Below are 20,004 nucleotides of genomic sequence, written 5' to 3'. Positions count from 1 at the left end.
CTTCTGTTTTGATTTCAGTTACCTTTAGGAGAAAACAGTTTTCAAAGTAACTTTATTTAGCTTTATTAATGAATGCTTTGTATTTTCCATTTGAGTCAGAAGTATTTTAAACATCCATCCAGTTCATGTGTCTGAGCAATCTCCTAGAATTCTGAATTTTTTGACTGATTTATTACCCTCCTGTACTTAGATTTAATAGATTTCATAGCCTGACAAATTTCAACATTTAACATAAGATCCTACATATCATGATCAGATAGCTGATTTACTATAGGTTTTGTGGTATGAATTTTTTCCCTAGATTTGTCTTCAATGATATTATCAATAGCAATCTCAGAGAATTTACACATCCTACTTGCAAAGTTCATAGTCGGAATTAAATTGAATGACAGTGTTACTGATTGCACCAATTATTCACTGCCAGTAGATTTCACAAATCTACATTAAAATCACAATCAACCTCTATTTCCTTGCTTTTTACTGTCTTATGGGCAACAGAGCTTCCAGACTTTTTATGAAGAAGTTAAAGTTTCCTTAAGGTGCTCTGTACATAGAATAGAATAGAATCTTTATTTGCCTTTCAGTATGTTTTCCATACAATTGGCATCGTCAGTGTGTTCAATACATTTTTTTTAATTACAATAATTATTATTGTACATAATTGTGCCTGTGCAGGGCAAGCAGATACACATGCTAAAGTAATATTGATAATATAACAATTATTCATTCACAATAATAATAATAATAATAATAATAATAATAATAGGGCTAACCCCCTTTCAGTGTGATTAGTTGGTTCAGGGCAGAACTAATGAAGCCTCGGACAAACGCTGTCATGGACGGGGACGACGCTTGAACCCTATGCCCGCCCACAATGGCAACGACACTGCTAGCCACAAGGAAAATGATTTAAATCCAAATAGAGGTGTTTTGCAGGATATGCTTCCTGCAACTACTCTAGAAGGAAAACAAAGACAGAGGATGAGATGGTCAGATGAAGTTAACCGACACCTCATGTTCTGTTATTACCAAGCAACAAACTTAGGAACCAACACAACTGGATACAGATCACAAGTATACACAACATTTATTACCAGATACCCAGAATTAAAATTTTTAACCGAACAATGACTAGCTGATCAGATCTGTGTAATAATAAAAAATAACAGGATACCCCAGTCAGAATTAGAAAACATCAAACAACAATTACAACAAATACTGGAACAAAATAATATGCAATCAAAAGCAGAAGAAAATACAGTAATGGACTCAAACATCCCAGAGCAAACAAACAAAGAACAACATGCATCAATTAAACAATCAGAGGAAAACAAAATCTTAAGACAGCCACCAGAACAAGCACAAATAGAACACGAAGTGACACACATGTTAGATATAGAAGAGAAATTTCAGCTGACATATATAGAATACAAAGACACAAATACAGATATTAGACCATTCTTGCATAGACCACCAAATAACCCACAAGTTGAAACAACAATAACAACTATCCACACAATCATACACAACAAAATAAATGAAAATACAACTACGGAAGAGTTACAACTACTGGTTTGTATAGGAGCACTCACTATACTAAATATACACACTAGGCAGAGATCAGAACCAACCAACACACAGAAGAAACCCACAAAACCAGCATGGCAACACAGGCTACAAATCATAATAGAAAAACTGAGAAAAGACATCAGACAGCTAACACAATTTATAAGAAATGAAATATCAGACAAAAAACGAAAACGGCTAGGTAAAATCTCACAACAAAAAGCAATAGAGCAATTAGATGAAAAGAAGCAGAAGTTACAAGCATTGGCCAAACAACTTAGGAGATACAAAAAAAGTGAAAATAGAAGGAAACAAAACCAAACATTCAAGACAAACCAACAGAAATTTTACCAGACATTAGATAACACACACATTAAAATAGGCAATCCACCAAACATAACAGACATGGAACACTTCTGGAGCAACATATGGTCAAACCTGGTACAACATAACAGGCATGCATGGTGGATACATGCAGAAACAGACACATACAAGATGATACCACAAATGCCTGAAGTGATAATTTTGAACATGAAGTCACCCAAGCAATTAATTCTACACACAATTGGAAAGCCCCTGGAAAAGATAAAATAGCAAATTTCTGGCTAAAGAAGTTCACCTCAACACATTCAAATCTAACTAAATTATTTAACAATATGAATATAATAGAGGGAAACATTCCACGTGGGAAAAACATATCTAAAAACGAAGATGATGTGACTTACCAAACGAAAGTGCTGGCAGGTCGATAGACACACAAACATACACACGAAATTCAAGCTTTCGCAACCAATGGTTGCTTCATCAGGAAAGAGGGAAGGAGAGGGAAAGACGAAAGGATGTGGGTTTTAAGGGAGAGGGTAAGGAGTCATTCCAATCCCGGGAGCAGAAAGACTTACCTTGGGGGGAAAAAAAGGACAGGTATACACTCCCACACACACACATATCCATCTGCACATACACAGACAAAAGCAGACATTTGCTATTCAAATTTAGGTGTCTCTAATAGGATTTGAAGAATTGTTGACACTAAGAAAAATATAATTAATTAATGAAAACCAGCAATTTAACATAGAAAAATTTGTAATGTAAATGTTGTTTATGATATGTGCTTATGTTATCCAACCCATGTTGCAGTGGTATTTGTGTTGCTCTGTTGTGGAATTAGATATGCTAATGATAATCAGTTGATTCAGATGCCTCTTTTCAGTTAATTCAGTAATATGTGAATAGCTCACTCAGTTCATCCCAATGAGCAGTATCATATGGTAGGTAAATATTTACTTTGGATTAGGCAGTATGAATGTTGTTAAAGGCTGTGTAAAAATTCATTCTAGATTCCTTCTTTGTGTAATAACTAACTAAGTGCATCATTTCCACAGTCAGTCTGTATATCAAAAGAACTGTCTTGCAAAGCTCTAGAATTCAATGTATCATGCTCTACTATAAGTTTAGTGGTTTATATTCCATGTATCCACATGCACTGGCTAGTCCTTTTGCTGGTCCTTGGCTCAGGCTCCATACTGCCCCACTGGCTAGTCCTTTTGCTGGTCCTTGGCTCAGGCTCCATACTGCCCCAGTCCACCTGTCAAATGTCAGTGTGGACTACAGATGAGTGGCCACACTTAAATAATCAGACAAACCACCTAGGATGTCTTTTCTGTCTGTCATGTCACAGTGTCCCTCTGTCATGCCCCTCCAATCATGTTACAATCTCATTGCCGATGTCATACTTGCCAACATATCCTACAGTGTGGCTGAAGGCACTCTTACCATATTTGATCTGACCGTCCACAACAGTAACACTTGACTTCTGCAGAAAAACTCTCCTTTTACACTGGACCTATGCCATCGTGTCTGTTTCTTCCAACACTGTTGCCTTCCCATGGATCTAGGTGGAAAACACTGGCTGTACTATTCTTGATATACTGGGTGGCAACCCCTACAGCAATAATTTGTCCAATGTTCATTGCTCTATCTCTTTCAGTAGGATCTTACTGGCATCATTGCTTTCCATATTGAGATCATGTTTTCTAAGCCTGTCCACAGAATTCTCAATGGACTCTCCCAGTTTTACAACACCTTGTTGTATCGCTTCTGGTAAGATCAGCAACTATTCTTCCTCCTATATCACTGTACAAAACCTGTTCCAAGAATTTCAAATGTCTGAGTACTCTTTGACTCCTCATGATACATCACATATATTTTGGCAACTCCCACCAATTGTAGCTTGGCCATATACAATATTTGCTCTTCCAACCAATGTCCCAGCTTTGTGGCTGTCAATAAGTTGTTTATTAATGCTAATATATCCTTTTTTACCCATACAAGAAGAAACTAGTGTTTTGGTATGAGCATCTAAGACAGATACTCACATGGCAGATGAAGATCTACCAATGCTCAGTGCATCCAACTGATTATGCAAGTCCATACTGTCTTCCTGCATTTGTGCCATCTGATTCAGCATGGTTTTATTGTCTCCATAATAATAACTCACTCTACCTCCAGTTTACTGACTGCGAAGCCTGTATCCACAACAAAAGGAAAAATATGATGGAGAAGGGCGTAATACAAATATCACTGTTATTCTTCTTATTAAAGGCACTTATAATCATTGTGTCTGAATGCCAGCCATGAGCATTCTCTATATTCACCTGCATAACCTCCTGGCTTCCAACATTTGAAACAAATCACTGTAGATGAGTGGTCACATAGAGCACTGTGTCCCAAAACATGACACAGACTGCACCTAACTGGGCATAAACTATGACATGTTTCTTTAGAATGCCCCCTAAAGTCACTTAAATCACTGACTGAGTCCACTTTCACCACTCAAACCTTCCACTCAACACTTCAACCAAGTGATTAGGCATTGTAAGTGAAGTCATGTTGAAATGATGCTGCTTGTTGCTGCCTTATGAGGTTTCTCATTGCTACTAGGTTTCTTTTGATAAAAAATGTAATGATATTGGCAATATGGACACAACTGTCAACCAGGATGGTTGACTCTGCCCCAGAATGAATGGTTTGTATGGGAACTGTGGATTATGTTCTTCTAGTACCACAGCAAGCAAAGAATAAGGCAGCTCATTCAGTATTAACACTGCTTATGCTACAAAACGTCTGTACAGAAGTTATTGTCAGAGTCTCAGTGTGTGTGTGTGGGGGGGGGGGGGGGGGGGGTTATCCAAAAAGTGGTTTGCTACCTCAGCATAACTACCAACAGCAATTTCAGCACTGTGGCAGTGCACGTGTTGCTAAGTAGAGGGTTCTGTCTCAGCAAAAGTGCTGTAGTCAGCAGATGACCATGCTAATACAAGGAAGGCATCCCCAGAAGTCAGCAAGCCTACATGCTGGTGACCTGGAACAGCGTGTCAGGTACAGAGAGACCCTGTGGTGAATCCAAGGTCCTCAGATTCTCCCAGAGTTCCAGACAAAGACACTCTAGTAGAGGTCTTCAGTTGGCTGCTAGAGACCTGATTCTATTGGACTGTCTTGGTACCGGCTGCAGTCTGAAGTCCCAGCACCAACTGTAATGTGGATGCAAGTAGTGCTAAAGGCTGAGTGATGAGTATTTGTAATTTCTGTTGCCAGATATATAATGACAGAAGCCCACCTCCAGTCTTGTAGGTAACTACAGAAGCACAGCTCTGTGACACATCATGAGGACAAAAATGCCCTCTGCTGTGGCAGACTGCATTATTGCAGCATGCTGTACTAGCAATATTCTAGCATGTGGCAGCAAGATTTCAAAGGTGGCTCATTTCATGGGTTGTGAAGTCTGGTCTTCACTTGTTGCAACAAAAAGTTACTTAGCCTGCTGTAATAATGTGCGACTTTCTGCTGTCCCATCTTATTCTAGAGCCTGATAGCTCCACTGGTTTGCAAAATGGGGTGAATATCAGAATGCATAAATAGGTTTACACTCATGATAAATGTCAATTAAATCTATCTTAATATTGAAAGGTAATGGATATTTTGTTTATTATTATAATTTCAAGGGAGATATATAATTTAAAAATGTATGGAGATGTTCTGTTAATTTTTACCTGTGAATTCTAATTGTAACCTACATACATATGTGTTTCTTCTTTTCTTTATATAGGACACACCCAGCAAAAATTATGGTTTACACTCTTGGCAAAAACATGGCCACCAATTGGCAACCCATGCTTGGCCAAAGTGGGATCTGTGTGTCTGCCTATTACATATGATTGTCCAGCTGTAACTACTATACCGAAAACAGTCTTCACTATGGGTAGGTATTCAGTTACTGCAGTCACTTTCTACATGATTTAAGCTCTTGTAATGCCAATCCTAAAAGATTTGCAAATACACTACACTACTTGACAAAGAAAGTGAAGCACGCAGTAGGCACGGTCAGATTTCTATGTAACTTTCTAAATGATCACACCATTGAGAAGCATGTAAATGATTAGAATTGCTATTATTTGTTGCAGATAGAGTTGCCACCAAAGTGCATTAGTGTCCTTCCTGTTTGTTTATTTTGGAACTGTTGTGAACAGTGTTAGATGCAGAGTGAACACTTTTAACAATACAGAGATTCTGTGTACCTGTCTGAGATGTTGGTATAAGTAACTGACAAATTCTGAAATAGGCCTTATTGTGAGACCCCATTTGGTCATATGGTCAAATTATCCAATATCCAGAGTTTAGTGGCACTCAGATGTAATGGTTGCCTGATGTTGGACTGCATGGGAATGTGAGGACAGGCATACTTGTTCTCAAAGTTCTTGTCAATTGCATCTGACCATCATATGGGAAGATGACTGTATTGTGCACCAAGCACATGATAATGCCTTCGTACTTGTGTGTGCCACCTGAGGACAAGTAACAGACTCCCTACAATGCTCTGTGTTATTCCACACCATTGGCTTGAGATCAGCAGCAGCCAAACTAGGATAATCTGTCCCATGTGGAGGATGCTGGTAACACTTCAACAGAAATGGCTGTGTTTGTGGTAGGGTTGAAACCAAGAAGCATGAACTGCAGATGAATAGTGCTTCATTGTGTTTAGCAGTGAATCGAGGATCTGCATCACCACAGTTTACCTTTGTTGACAAGTATGGCAGTGACCTGGGCAGAGGTCATGTACTTCCAAAGTTTTGGAGAAGCACAGCAATGTTGCTCTAGATGTCATGATGATAGCCTTTGGGGACGACTACAGGTCAAGGTTGGTAGTCATGGAAGGAACTCTCATGGCACAATTGTACTTCACACACATCCTGCATCTTCATGCGTTACCTATTACGTGTCAGTATATGGTGCCATTTTTCAATAGGACAATGCCTGTCCACACATGGAACATGTGTCTGCAAGCTATCTTCATGATGTTGAGGTATTCCCATGGCCAGCTGGATCCCCTGATCTGTCCCTGATAGTAGATGAGTGTGATTAGGTTGGATGTCAACTCCAACCCATTTCCAGCTTCCAGGATATCACAGACCAGTTACAACAGTTCAGTACAAAAAATGTTCTCAAAGGCTAAAACGAGACTAAATAGCATCTGACCATGGTTCAATTTAGGTTAACACACTTATAATATCACAAATGCAATGAAATTCATAAAACTCATATTTAATATGCATTCCACTTTGTCAGTGTTTCAGGTTCATTAACAGAAATATTCTCTCAGTTTGACTTATTCTGTTATTAAATATTATAGTGGACTACTACAAACTGAACACTCCTTTATCCACAAATAAGCACACTTCACAGAAAATCCTTGCATTATAATAAATGTTGAACTACAACCTCACTTAAGTTCATTTAGCCCTCAAAGCTTGAAAACAATATACACTAGCAATATTTTTATCTAGGTTGGTAAGAAAGTCCAAATTAAAGCAAATATTCAAAAGGTTTCAAATTTTTCTGTCTCTTTCATCACTTGTGAAGCAATTTATTTTAACCAGTCACATTAAAATTCATTAGTACTAACCATTTGGCACTTTCCTATTGAAATATTTCATAGAAAATTAAAAAATTTTCATGTGATAAATGTTATGTACCCCTTATATTACTTGTGAAGCGAGTAGTTTTCACTACACATTAAACAATGAAACTTATAAATTAGAAGCTATTCAAAGTAAATTGGAGCTTTTCATAAATTCAGCATAAAATAAAATAGATTAATATTAGTGTTTCACAAATAGGATACTCGGACTTGAATACTTTGAGGAAAGGACCCTGCTTGGTTGATTGAAGGGGAAATTTCATGGTTCAAATACCAGTTTTTGCAACACTAGCAGTATTATTGCAAAATTAAATACACAAAAACACAATGGTTCATACTCATATGCAGTTACTAACTTCCTGAATTTGTTGGATCAGTGGCGCAATATCGGTGGCGAGCACGTGGCGGCTACCTGCTCTCTCCCCTGGCGGATTATTGCTCTATTTCATTTCTTCTTGGCAATGTAAATATTAATTTTAGAGCCATTCCCAATGTGAGAAGACCCTTTTTTAGCAGTAACCACATCCGAGGTTGTTCCATCATAGATGAAGATACCGAACGCCTCACTCGGCACCTGCAGTGTTGACTCCACAACTGCTGGCCACTGGCTGCCTATTGTGCTCTCTCACTTCCCACTCAGCCTGACTGCCACTCTCACCTTTTCTTTGCATGCCAAACCACTTCCATAGTGGAGGGGAATCAATATATCTTTTATATTATGCAATACAAAATCCCTAAATATGAACCAGTTTTTATATTACAGTAATTCTACAAAACATATTTTGCTAAACTCCATATCCTTACAGTAATGCAAAGACATTAAGCAGTAAAGAGTAAACACTTTATACTTCACATAATAAATTACACACAATCGATTATGGTGTTACAGATTGACTGCCACGAGTTATAAGTATAGTGGGTAGGGGCACTACAAATGTAGTGTGTGAACAGTAAGTCATAAAGTGTGGGTCTCACGGGGAGTGTGCCAGAGATAAGTCCCTGCAGCCGCACTATTGTCTGTGACCTCAGTGGCTCAGTCGGATAGAGTGTCTGCCATGTAAGCAGGAGGTCCTGGGTTTGAGTCCCAGTTGGGGCACAGATTTTTCAACTGTCCCCACTGATATTTATCAGTGCCTGTAATCAGCTAAAGGTCTAGATTTCATAATAATTTCATTATTCTAGATGTGCAAGATCACCAATGATATCTGTACAGATACCAGCTTCATATTCATAACCACAACTTTGACTTTATGGTAAAGGTGAACTTCACTATCTCATGCTTGAAATGAGTTTTTACAAAGCAAACGAAGACAGTGAGGTAAACGTAATAAAACAAATATATCACTGAAAAATATGGAATTATTAACTGTTATTTACATTATCATTGCACAGTTGTTTCATCTGGGAGGTGACAGTACACAAGCTGACAGTTTTGACAGTTTACAATCACCAGCTTTTTCAAACCCTCTCATTGTTGTTGTTGTGGTCTTCAGTCCTGAGACTGGTTTGATGCAGCTCTCCATGCTACTCTATCCTGTGCAAGCTTCTTCATCTCCCAGTACCTACTGCAACCTACATCCTTCTGAATCTGCTTAGTGTATTCATCTCTTGGTCTCCCCCTACGATTTTTACCCTCCACACTGCCCTCCAATACTAAATTGGTGATCCCTTGATGCCTCAGAACATGTCCTACCAACTGGTCCCTTCTTCTTGTCAAGTTGTGCCACAAACTCCTCTTCTCCCCAATTCAGTTCAATACCTCCTCATTAGTTATGTGATCTACCCATCTAATCTTCAGCATTCTTCTGTAGCACCACATTTTGAAAGCTTCTATTCTCTTCTTGTCCAAACTATTTACCGTCCATGTTTCACTTCCATACATGGCTACACTCCATACAAATACTTTCAGAAATGACTTCCTGACACTTACATCTATACTCGATGTTAACAAATTTCTCTTCTTCAGAAACACTTTCCTTGCCATTGCCAGTCTACATTTTATATCCTCTCTACTTCGACCATCATCAGTTATTTTGCTCCCCAAATAGCAAAACTCATTTACTACTTTAAGTGTCTCATTTCCTAATCTAATTCCCTCAGCATCACCCGACTTAATTCAACTACATTCCATTATCCTCATTTTGCTTTTGTTGATGTTCATCTTATATCCTCCTTTCAAGACACTGTCCATTCCATTCAACTGCTCTTCCAGGTCCTTTGCTGTCTCTGACAGAATTACAATGTCATCGGCAAACCTCAAAGTTTTTATTTCTTCTCCATGGATGTTAATACCTACTCCAAATTTTTCTTTTGTTTCCTTTACTGCTTGCTCAATATACAGATTGAATAACATCGGGGAGAGGCTACAACCCTGTCTTACTCCCTTCCCAACCACTGCTTCCCTTTCATGTCCCTCGACTCTTATAACTGCCATCTGGTTTCTGTACAAATTGTAAATAGCCTTTCGCTCCCTGTATATTACCCCTGTCACCTTTAGAATTTGAAAGAGTGTATTCCAGTCAACATTGTCAAAAGCTTTCTCTAAGTCTACAAATGCTAGAAACGTAGGTATGCCTTTCCTTAATCTTTCTTCTAAGATAAGTCGTAAGGTCAGTACTGCCTCACGTGTTCCAGTATTTCTACAGAATCCAAACTGATCTTCCCCGAGGTCGGCTTCTACTAGTTTTTCCATTCGTCTGTAAAGAATTTGTGTTAGTATTTTGCAGCTGTGGCTTATTAAACTGATGGTTCGGTAATTTTCACATCTGCCAACACCTGCTTTCTTTGGGATTGGAATTATTATATTCTTCTTGAAGTCTGAGGGTATTTCACCTGTTTCATACATCTTGCTCACTAGATGGTAGAGTTTTGTCAGGACTGGCTCTCCCAAGGCCGTCAGTAGTTCCAATGGAATGTTGTCTACTCCGGGGGCCTTGTTTCGACTCAGGTCTTTCAGTGCTCTGTCAAACTCTTCACGCAGTATCGTATCTCCCATTTCATCTTCATCTACATCCTCTTCCATTTCCATAATATTGTCCTCAAGTACATCGCCCTTGTATAGACCCTCTATATACTCCTTCCACCTTTCTGCTTTCCCTTCTTTGCTTAGAACTGGGTTTCCATCTGAGCTCTTGATGTTCATACAAGTGGTTCTCTTTTCTCCAAAGGTCTGTTTAATTTTCCTGTAGGCAGTATCTATCTTACCCCTAGTGAGATAAGCCTGTACATCCTTACATTTGTCCTCTAGCCATCCCTGCTTAGCCATTTTGTACTTCCTGTCGATCTCATTTTTGAGACGTTTGTATTCCTTTTTGTCTGCTTCATTAACTGCATTTTTATATTTTCTCCTTTCATCAATTAAATTCAATATTTCTTCTGTTACCCAAGGATTTCTAAGAGCCCTGATCTTTTTACCTACTTGATCCTCTGCTGCCTTCACTACTTCATCCCTCAAAGCTACCCATTCTTCTTCTACTGTATTTCTTTCACCCATTCCTGTCAATTGTTCCCTTATGCTCTCCCTAAAACTCTGTACAACCTCTGGTTCTTTCAGTTTATCCAGGTCCCATCTCCTTAAATTCCCACCTTTTTGCAGTTTCTTCAGTTTTAATCTGCAGGTCATAACCAATAGATTGTGGTCAGAGTCCACATCTGCCCCTGGAAATGTCTTACAAATTAAAACCTGGTTCCTAAATCTCTGTCTTACCATTATATAATCTATCTGATACCTTTTAGTATCTCCAGGGTTCTTCCATGTATACAACCTTCTATCACGATTCTTAAACCAAGTGTTAGCTGTAATTAAGTTGTGCTCTGTGCAAAATTCTACCAGGCGGCTTCCTCTTTCATTTCTTAGCCCCAATCCATATTCACCTACTACGTTTCCTTCTCTCCCTTTTCCTACACTCGAATTCCAGTCACCCATGACTATTAAATTTTCGTCTCCCTTCACTATCTGAATAATTTCTTTTATATCATCATACATTTCTTCAATTTCTTCGTTATCTGCAGAGCTAGTTGGCATATAAACTTGTACTACTGCAGTAGGTGTGGGCTTCGTGTCTATCTTGGCCACAATAATGCGTTCACTAAGCTGTTTGTAGTAGCTTACCCTCATTCCTATTTTCCTATTCATTATTAAACCTACTCCTGCATTACCCCTATTTGACTTTGTGTTTATAACCCTGTATTCACCTGACCAGAAGTCTTGTTCCTCCTGCCACCGAACTTCACTAATTCCCACTATATCTAACTTTAACCTATCCATTTCCCTTTTTAAATTTTCTAACCTACCTGCCCGATTAAGGGATCTGACATTCCACGCTCCGATCCATAGGACGCCAGTTTTCTTTCTCCTGATAACGACATCCTCTTGAATAGTCCCTGCCCGGAGATCCAAATGGGGGACTATTTTACCTCCGGAATATTTTACCCAAGAGGACACCATCATCATTTAATCATCCCATTATGTTTTCCTAAATACTTCTTGACAGCAAAGGTCTATTTGTTCTAATTAATGCAAAAAAGTTCACCACCGATATTTTTGGGTTGGTGATATATGCTTGGACACACGTTTAATATAAAACACTTTATTTTCATACAGTAAGACAGAGAACCACAACTTAAGCAAAATGCCCTAGAACAGGCTACAAAGAATATGAACACACACCAGAGATATATCACAAGTTGCACTTGCCACATCAGCCTCCCCCGCCCTCCCATTTTTCAGGGAGCTAACTAGAATAAAACTCAATTCCCATTAAAAGGGAATACAGTGGCATCACTAGCCAATGAAAAAGCCACTTCACATGTTTACCAGAGAGCATTTGTGTTGCAGGGAGAATGAAAGAAGGGGAAGGAGATCTGGTAAAGGCTATTCAGGAACAACACAGTCTGATGTGTCCGTGGTGGGGGAACACCATCATCGGTGAATGCCGGTTTCAGTCTACTGAAACAGTGTTCCTCTTTCCATTTCTGCCAACAACAAATGTCCTATCATTTCTGATAGTGACAAAAAATGGACCATTGTACAGTGACCAGAGAGGTAGTTTGACAGTATCATCCCTTACCCAAAGAAAATGACTGGTTAACAGTTCTTTTGAATAGAAAAATGGTCAAATTCCATGCCGTACCTGAGGGGTCAGTTTGGGCAATCACATTTGGGCTTGAAAGTTTTATGAAAGCTGTTTATAATATTCTACCCCAACACATAGAGCAGAATCAGATGAGAAAAACTATATAGGTGCTTTTAATCCTTGTACACAAACAAATTGAGCTCAGTGACAATTGAGGGCCTCCTTCACCATTGTCCTTAATCCCAAGAAAACAAAAGGTGAAGCAGCTATTCACAACCCAGCCTGACATGAAAAAGCAATATTCATTGGGCAGTGCACATATTCCACCATGAATTACTGCATGGATAATAGCTTGGTAGTATGCACATGCTTACATCTAGAGAGCCATAATAGTGTCGAACAGCTGGCTGTCAAATTGTTTGCCTGTGTCAGATATTATGACTTTGGGATTACCAAATCTTGAAAACTAAGCAGATGTGACTTTCAGAGCAACTGAAATCACAGAAATGTCTTGAACTGGAACTGCTTCTGGCCACTGTGTAAATCTGTTGATCACAGTCATGACAAAGAAGAAACTATCAGCAGAAGTGACCCCTCTGTCTACATGCATAAGTGCAAATCTATGGGATAGAGAGGGAAACTCATCCATGGTGGATGATGTATGGCAACTGATTTTGCGCTTTTGGCATTGCAAACAATAATTGACCCAGCATTAACAATCCTGTTTGTTTCCCAGCTACACAACTTTACCTGAAACTAGTTTGGTGAATGCTTGATTCCAGAATGCACCAATTCATGGAGGTCATTAAGCATCATTGTCATTGACAGACTGGGATGAACAGCTGCATCTCACTATTTGCCATGTCACACCAGACAAAAATTGGAGATCCATGAAGCCACACCTGATGATGTCAAAACACAGTAGAAGCATGGTCTGTGTGACACTTCAGAAGAGTAGAACTGATTCCTGTTGTGTGGCCACTGCCTCCCAGTTCAATTGTCACAATGGACAAGCAGCTATGTGACAAGCAGCCAGCAACACCATTTTACAAGCCAGCAACATAGTTTAGATCACTGGAAAGTTGAGCAATATATACTGTATTGGCGGGATGAATTTAGCTCAGACGTTCTTTGAAAAATCAAAGTTAAAGTTTATAATCTGTAAAAATCTTAAACTCCTGCCCAGACACTGGTAAATATCTGGCAATTCCCTTTCAAAAGCACTCCATCTCGTCTTTAGTGGAGAGACATTCTTGGAAAAAAATGGTAATGGATGCCACATTGCCATCACCCATTGCTGCTATACAAATCCTATTGCTGACTGACTCATGTCCACAAATAATGCCACTAGAGGTCCAGGAAGAGGGTGTGCTAAAAGATTAACTGACTCCAAAACAGTCTTAATAGCCTCAAAACCTCTTTAGCATCAGTGTTCCAGGGGACCTCCAGCTTTCCAGTGTGTTTTTTCCATTCAGCGCATCATTGATTGGACCATTAGTCTTAGCCAGATGATGTAAATGTCAGCCATAATAATTTATCATGCCTACCTATCTACAAAGGTCATTTATCACAAAAAGCAGAGGCATATTAAAAATATCTTAGACCTTTTTGAGGTTAGGAAATGTGCAACTTTGGGAAACTGCATACCCTAAAACATGCACCTTGCCTTCACTGAACATGCATTTGTCCTTGTCAACCACATGCCCATAGTAACATAACCATTGTTTTACCTCTTGAAAATGGGAGACATGCACTTCCATATTTCTTGAGAACACCACAACAATGTCAACATAGTGAAATACACAGTCCACACAGTGCAGCACTCATCCATGAACTGCTGCCATACCTGGGCAGCATTTCAAAATCCAAAAGGCATTATGCTGTGCTAAAATAAGCTGAATGGAGCTGTAATAGAAGTCTTGTGCTTGTCCATCTCAGTCATGGGTTCTTGAGCAAGTGCTTTGGCACAGTCTAACACAATGAAAACAGTAGCACCATTCAGGTTACATGTAAAGTCTGACATTCAGAACAGGATATCTTTCAAGGGTTGTGTTTGCATTCAGCCCCCTATAATCCCCACATAAATGCCAGGATCCATTGTTTTTCTTAACCATTTCCAATGGTGCAACCTACGCACTGTGTTAGTGTGAAATTGTCCTATCCACTAACATAATCAAACATGGGTTTAGCACACTTCAACTTGTCTGGGGCAACCTTCTTGGCTAACTTGCAACAGACTGATCAGGTGTGATGCAAATGCGATGTGTCATAGAGTGTTCACATTGTCCCTTCACTGCATGGCCTTGGAGGAGGAGGAAGAGAGAGGTCTGCTGGCTGAGGCGTAGCAGTTATCTACTGGCAATGCATCTCTCTCCATACATTTTGAAGCACCCACTCTGTAGCAACAATACATTGTCTGAGAACTCCATTGCATTTCTCCAAGGTGGTACAAAATCTCAATTTGCTCAACCTTTCATTCCAAAACGTCACATTCCACAGCTAATGCAACTAGCTGTATCGAGTCATGGGAAACAGATGCCAAACACTTCTTTATGACACATGCTAGTGCATTCCACAGAGTGAAGAAAGTCTAAAGGTGACATTATTCCATTTCATGGAAGGCACAGAAATCACAGACATCTTTGTGTATACAGTGATGGAGATATTGCACATAACATGCTCTGACTCAGTCATGAGCTATGCTGCATGTGTAATAGTTATCAATTGACTGTTAAGAAGCTGGTGCTAAGGAGAAATAAGACAAAAAATTGGCACCTAGTATAGGCCTCAAAATGTCTGTCACCTAGAAAGACCTTGTTGGAGAAAAATCTTTTTGCATATCTGATGTCAGTGTCTTCCTCCCAAATGTCTGAATGTGGGTGTTACTCACTGCCATTAATATTGGAAAACCATAAAAATGAGACATCAACATTCCTTATAATCATGCTCATCTCAGATCCTGAATCAACCAAAATATAATCCTGATGTCTTGTCAGTGGTGAAAAGTTTTGCTGAACCACTCACCACTGAAAGCATAGCATGTTTGAAACAAGGTATGTATTGTATAACTTTTACATGGGCTTGCACACCTATATGCGCCAGTCGGTGGTGTTTGGGAAATTGCAAGGCGTTGTACAATGTCTTGCACTTCATGCAAAACATCTGTGATACCAGAACTATTCATTTTGGCAAGGAGAATGTTTGTATTGCTTTCTTACTGTCTTCCTGCAGCTATTGTCGATCTTAGCATTAAGACTAGTCATTTCATTGAAAATTCTTTTTGTAGGTGGTTCCGTCATGCTCAGAAGCATGCAGAACATGAGTCCAGGCCACTCTCACTGGGATGTGCAATGTAGAGTTGCCCCTACATAACCTTGTCTAAAGCAGCATATAAATTATTACTATAAGCACTAGTTGTTGCTACAGCTTCCACTTCTGTGCTAAATCATAAATGAAAGTTCAGGAAAACCAGATAGTACTGCATGCACATCTTGTGGCAATCATCACAGTCAAAAAAAGTGTCAGTTCCACTCCCACCAAAGTCTGAAGCAAATGCAGCTCTTGTTACAGAGAACTACTAGCCCAGAAACCACTGCCCATAATTACACTCAGGTTCAATTCCAGTAGTACCAAGAAATGATGTAAAACAGTATCTTCAGGAACAGCAAAAGAATGTTGTGGTAAAATATCGTCCAACTGTTCAATGAAATTCAGTTCCTGCTGGGATATAACTACAGCATATCCATCAGTGTTGAGGACACAATGCTATAAAGTTGGAAAGAGGCCTACACCTGAGCCAACCACAATTAGGGCCTTGTTTTCCATAAAGTCAGAATATTTATGTTACGCAATCTTGAGCCATTGCCACCATCAGAAATACAGTTGAGAACTGCAGCAGCAGTAAGTTGAGTAGTAGAGCTGGATAATGGGAAACTCTGCTGCTCTGTCTTTGCAGTGTGCAACAGATTAGCCACAGCACAAAAGCATAGAAGTACACCATTGAGAATATAAACAAACTCATTCACACTCAGGGGCCACCACTTTGGTGTCAGCAATGAATGCTTGGACATGCTTTTAATATCAAATACTTTATTTTCATATAGAAAGACAGAGAACCAAACTTAAGAAGCACTCCAGAGAACATGAACACAGAAGAGATACATCAGACACATTGAATGTCCATTACTTGGCTATTGTTCATTTATTGATGGTTTTGACATATTTAATGTTGCACTTACCAAAGTATTTTCTGTGAGTTTTCCATGTCTCTTGGTTAATAGAAGAGTTGGACACATTGTTCATAATGGCCAACAGTAAGCATTTAAAATCAGTAATTTATACATTGCCTCAGATAATTTACGAAGCATGTTACACATTTAGTCCGCAGCTCTTGGTCTTGAGGTAGCGTTCTCCCTTCCCGTGCACGGGGTCCCGGGTCCGATTACCAGTGGGGTTAGGGATTTTCCCTGCCTCGAGATGACTGGGTGTTCTTGTGTCATCTTCATCATCATCATTCATCCCCATTATGGTTGGTGGAAGGCTATGGCAAACCACCTCCACTAGGACCTTGCCTAGTCAGCGGTGCGGGGCTCCAGCATCGTTCCCTACACTCCTCAGAGTATGGGACCTCGTCATCATCATCATTACAAGTAAGATTGTAGCACAAAGCTATGTATCTTTTTCTTTGCTTTTCACAATTAAGTAGACAACTGGGAAATTTATTTATTTATTCAGGTGTTTGATATATTTCAATTGATAATGATGTATGATGTATTCTACAGTTTATTGCATTTATAGTCCAGATTACAGCATTAGATATATTTTATGTTTTACTGTGTATTAAGTTCTTATTTACATTTTATTACTAAATCCCTTAAGTTTAAATTTATATAAATATATTTTGTTTGTCGAAACTGAATGACAGTTACCTCTTAGGGGATAACAATATCACAGCCTTCAGTGCATAAGCTTGTTAATACAAACACTTCATTATATATTTCCACACCTCACAGCATCATGAAACCTAGAACAGATTAAAAACTCAATATGTCCACCATATCAACCCCCTCCCATTTTGGAGAGCTGTAGCTCCGCCACATCTGCCAAATGTTACCTTTACGTTGGTCATTGTCGTGGAAGTTCACCATCTTCATCAATTGCAAACAAGCTGGTGCATTGCAAGCTCATTGAAACCTGCACATCACTACTCTGCCAGATCACCTCTGTAAAACATGTGACTGTAAGGGAGGAGGTGCCTGTAAGCATAAATCCTAATGACCCCAGTTTTCATCTACAGATCCTCACCTTGGCTCATGTGGTGGGATAGGTTGGTCGTTGTCAGTGTAAGTGGGATTAAGATGATCTGTCTTCCAGTCCCATTGATAACAAATGTTTTGTCATTCCTGTCAATTACTTGAAAGGGGCCAGCATACTGAGGAGTAAGTGTGATCATGTAAAGAGATATTTGTGATAGAAGAAGGGCCAGGTATTGTACTGCACAGGTTGGAGACTGTGTCTGCATTTGGAACATTTGCAAAAAATTGGTATACTCCCCAGCCAATAAACTGGGAGGAGGCTGAGAAGAACTTGTCCAGTATTTTTGAAGCTTCACCATACATCAGCTGGGTAAGGGACGATCCTATGTCTTTCATAACAACAGTTCTCAACCCAGACAGCACTAGCCGAAATGTGCTCATCCGTGACTCTGCATAGCAGGATAAAGCAGCTTTGAGCATGCGGCGCTAGCTCGTAGTCCTGACATGTTTACGACTGCACAAATGGAAATGTTCAAAATCAAACTGCCCATTTGTGTCTGATGTTGTCACCTGAGGGATACCAAATTAGGAAATTGACACTGAAACAGTAATACATATGACTGAAATAGCCAAAATGGTCACTTGCATCCACGACGTAGACCTAGTGACCGCTGTTTCGTGGAGTACAATCGTCCAACACATGCTGGCCCCTCCCTAGGCCTTGTGGTCTAGGGTGCGATAAAATACACCTCTCGTTCACACCTACGTGAACAGGTCGAGCAGAGCAGGCACGGCATAACGTATCACACAACAGAACTCGCCATCTGTGCAGTGAACTGGATGTCAGAGTGAGCGTCTGCATTACCATCCGTGGAGGCTACACAACTTACTAATACAGGTGTTTCAGCGTTGGGTCTATACCTGGTAGCTCAGAATAGCTAGTGCTATTGACCTGTAAATGTAATCATTTCATGTACTCCATATGCAAGTTGGTAAAAAGACCAGGGCCAGTAGAAATCCTTGGGTAACAGAAGAAATATTGAATTTAATTGATGAAAGGAGAAAATATAAAAATGCAGTAAATGAAGCAGGCAAAAAGGAATACAAACGTCTCAAAAATGAGATCGACAGGAAGTGCAAAATGGCTAAGCAAGGATGGCTAGAGGACAAATGTAAGGATGTAGAGGCTTATCTCACTAGGGTTAAGATAGATACTGCCTACAGGAAAATTAAACAGACCTTTGGAGATAAGAGAACCACTTGTATGAACATCAAGAGCTCAGATGGAAACCCAGTTCTAAGCAAAGCAGGGAAAGCAGAAAGGTGGAAAGCGTATATTGAGGGTCTATACAAGGGCGATGCACTTGAGGACAATATTATGGAAATGGAAGAGGATGTAGATGAAGATGAAATGGGAGATACGATACTGCGTGAAGAGTTTGACAGAGCACTGAAAGACCTGAGTCGAAACAAGGCCCCCGGAGTAGACAACATTCCATTGGAACTACTGACGGCCTTGGGAGAGCCAGTCCTGACAAAACTCTACCATCTGGTGAGCAAGATGTATGAAACAGGCGAAATACCCTCAGACTTCAAGAAGAATATAATAATTCCAATGCCAAAGAAAGCAGGTGTTGACAGATGTGAAAATTACCGAACAATCAGTTTAATAAGCCACAGCTGCAAAATACTAACACGAATTCTTTACAGACGAATGGAAAAACTAGTAGAAGCCGACCTCGGGGAAGATCAGTTTGGATTCCGTAGAAATACTGGAACACATGAGGCAATACTGACCTTACGACTTATCTTAGAAGAAAGATTAAGGAAAGGCATACCTACATTTCTAGCATTTGTAGACTTAGAGAAAGCTTTTGACAATGTTGACTGGAATGATCTCTTTCAAATTCTGAAGGTGGCAGGGGTAAAATATAGGGAGTGAAAGGCTATTTACAATTTGTACAGAAACCAGATGGCAGTTATAAGAGTTGAGGGACATGAAAGGGAAGCAGTGGTTGGGAAGGGAGTAAGACAGGTTTGTAGCCTCTCCCCAATGTTATTCAATCTGTATATTGAGCAAGCAGTAAAGGAAACAAAAGAAAAATTTGGAGTAGGTATTAAAATCCATGGAGAA

General features: G+C 39.6%; 1 protein-coding gene and 1 non-coding gene across 2 annotated transcripts in view; both read left to right on the top strand.

The window, feature by feature from the left end:
* Positions 1–20,004, top strand: part of LOC126187968 (uncharacterized) — a 239,048-nt gene that overhangs the window by 66,838 nt on the left and 152,206 nt on the right. Inside the window, exon 6 of the mRNA XM_049929354.1 lies at positions 5,672–5,824. Coding sequence (XP_049785311.1) covers positions 5,672–5,824 — 153 coding nt within the window. The remainder of the gene's footprint in view (positions 1–5,671; positions 5,825–20,004) is intronic.
* On the top strand, positions 8,563–8,636 carry Trnat-ugu (transfer RNA threonine (anticodon UGU)). The gene has a single exon. It is a non-coding gene; the product is annotated as a tRNA-Thr (tRNA).

The sequence above is a fragment of the Schistocerca cancellata genome, chromosome 5 (genome assembly GCF_023864275.1).
Source record: "Schistocerca cancellata isolate TAMUIC-IGC-003103 chromosome 5, iqSchCanc2.1, whole genome shotgun sequence".
Lineage (NCBI taxonomy): Eukaryota > Metazoa > Arthropoda > Insecta > Orthoptera > Acrididae > Schistocerca > Schistocerca cancellata.
This window is presented reverse-complemented; position numbering and strand designations above follow the sequence as displayed.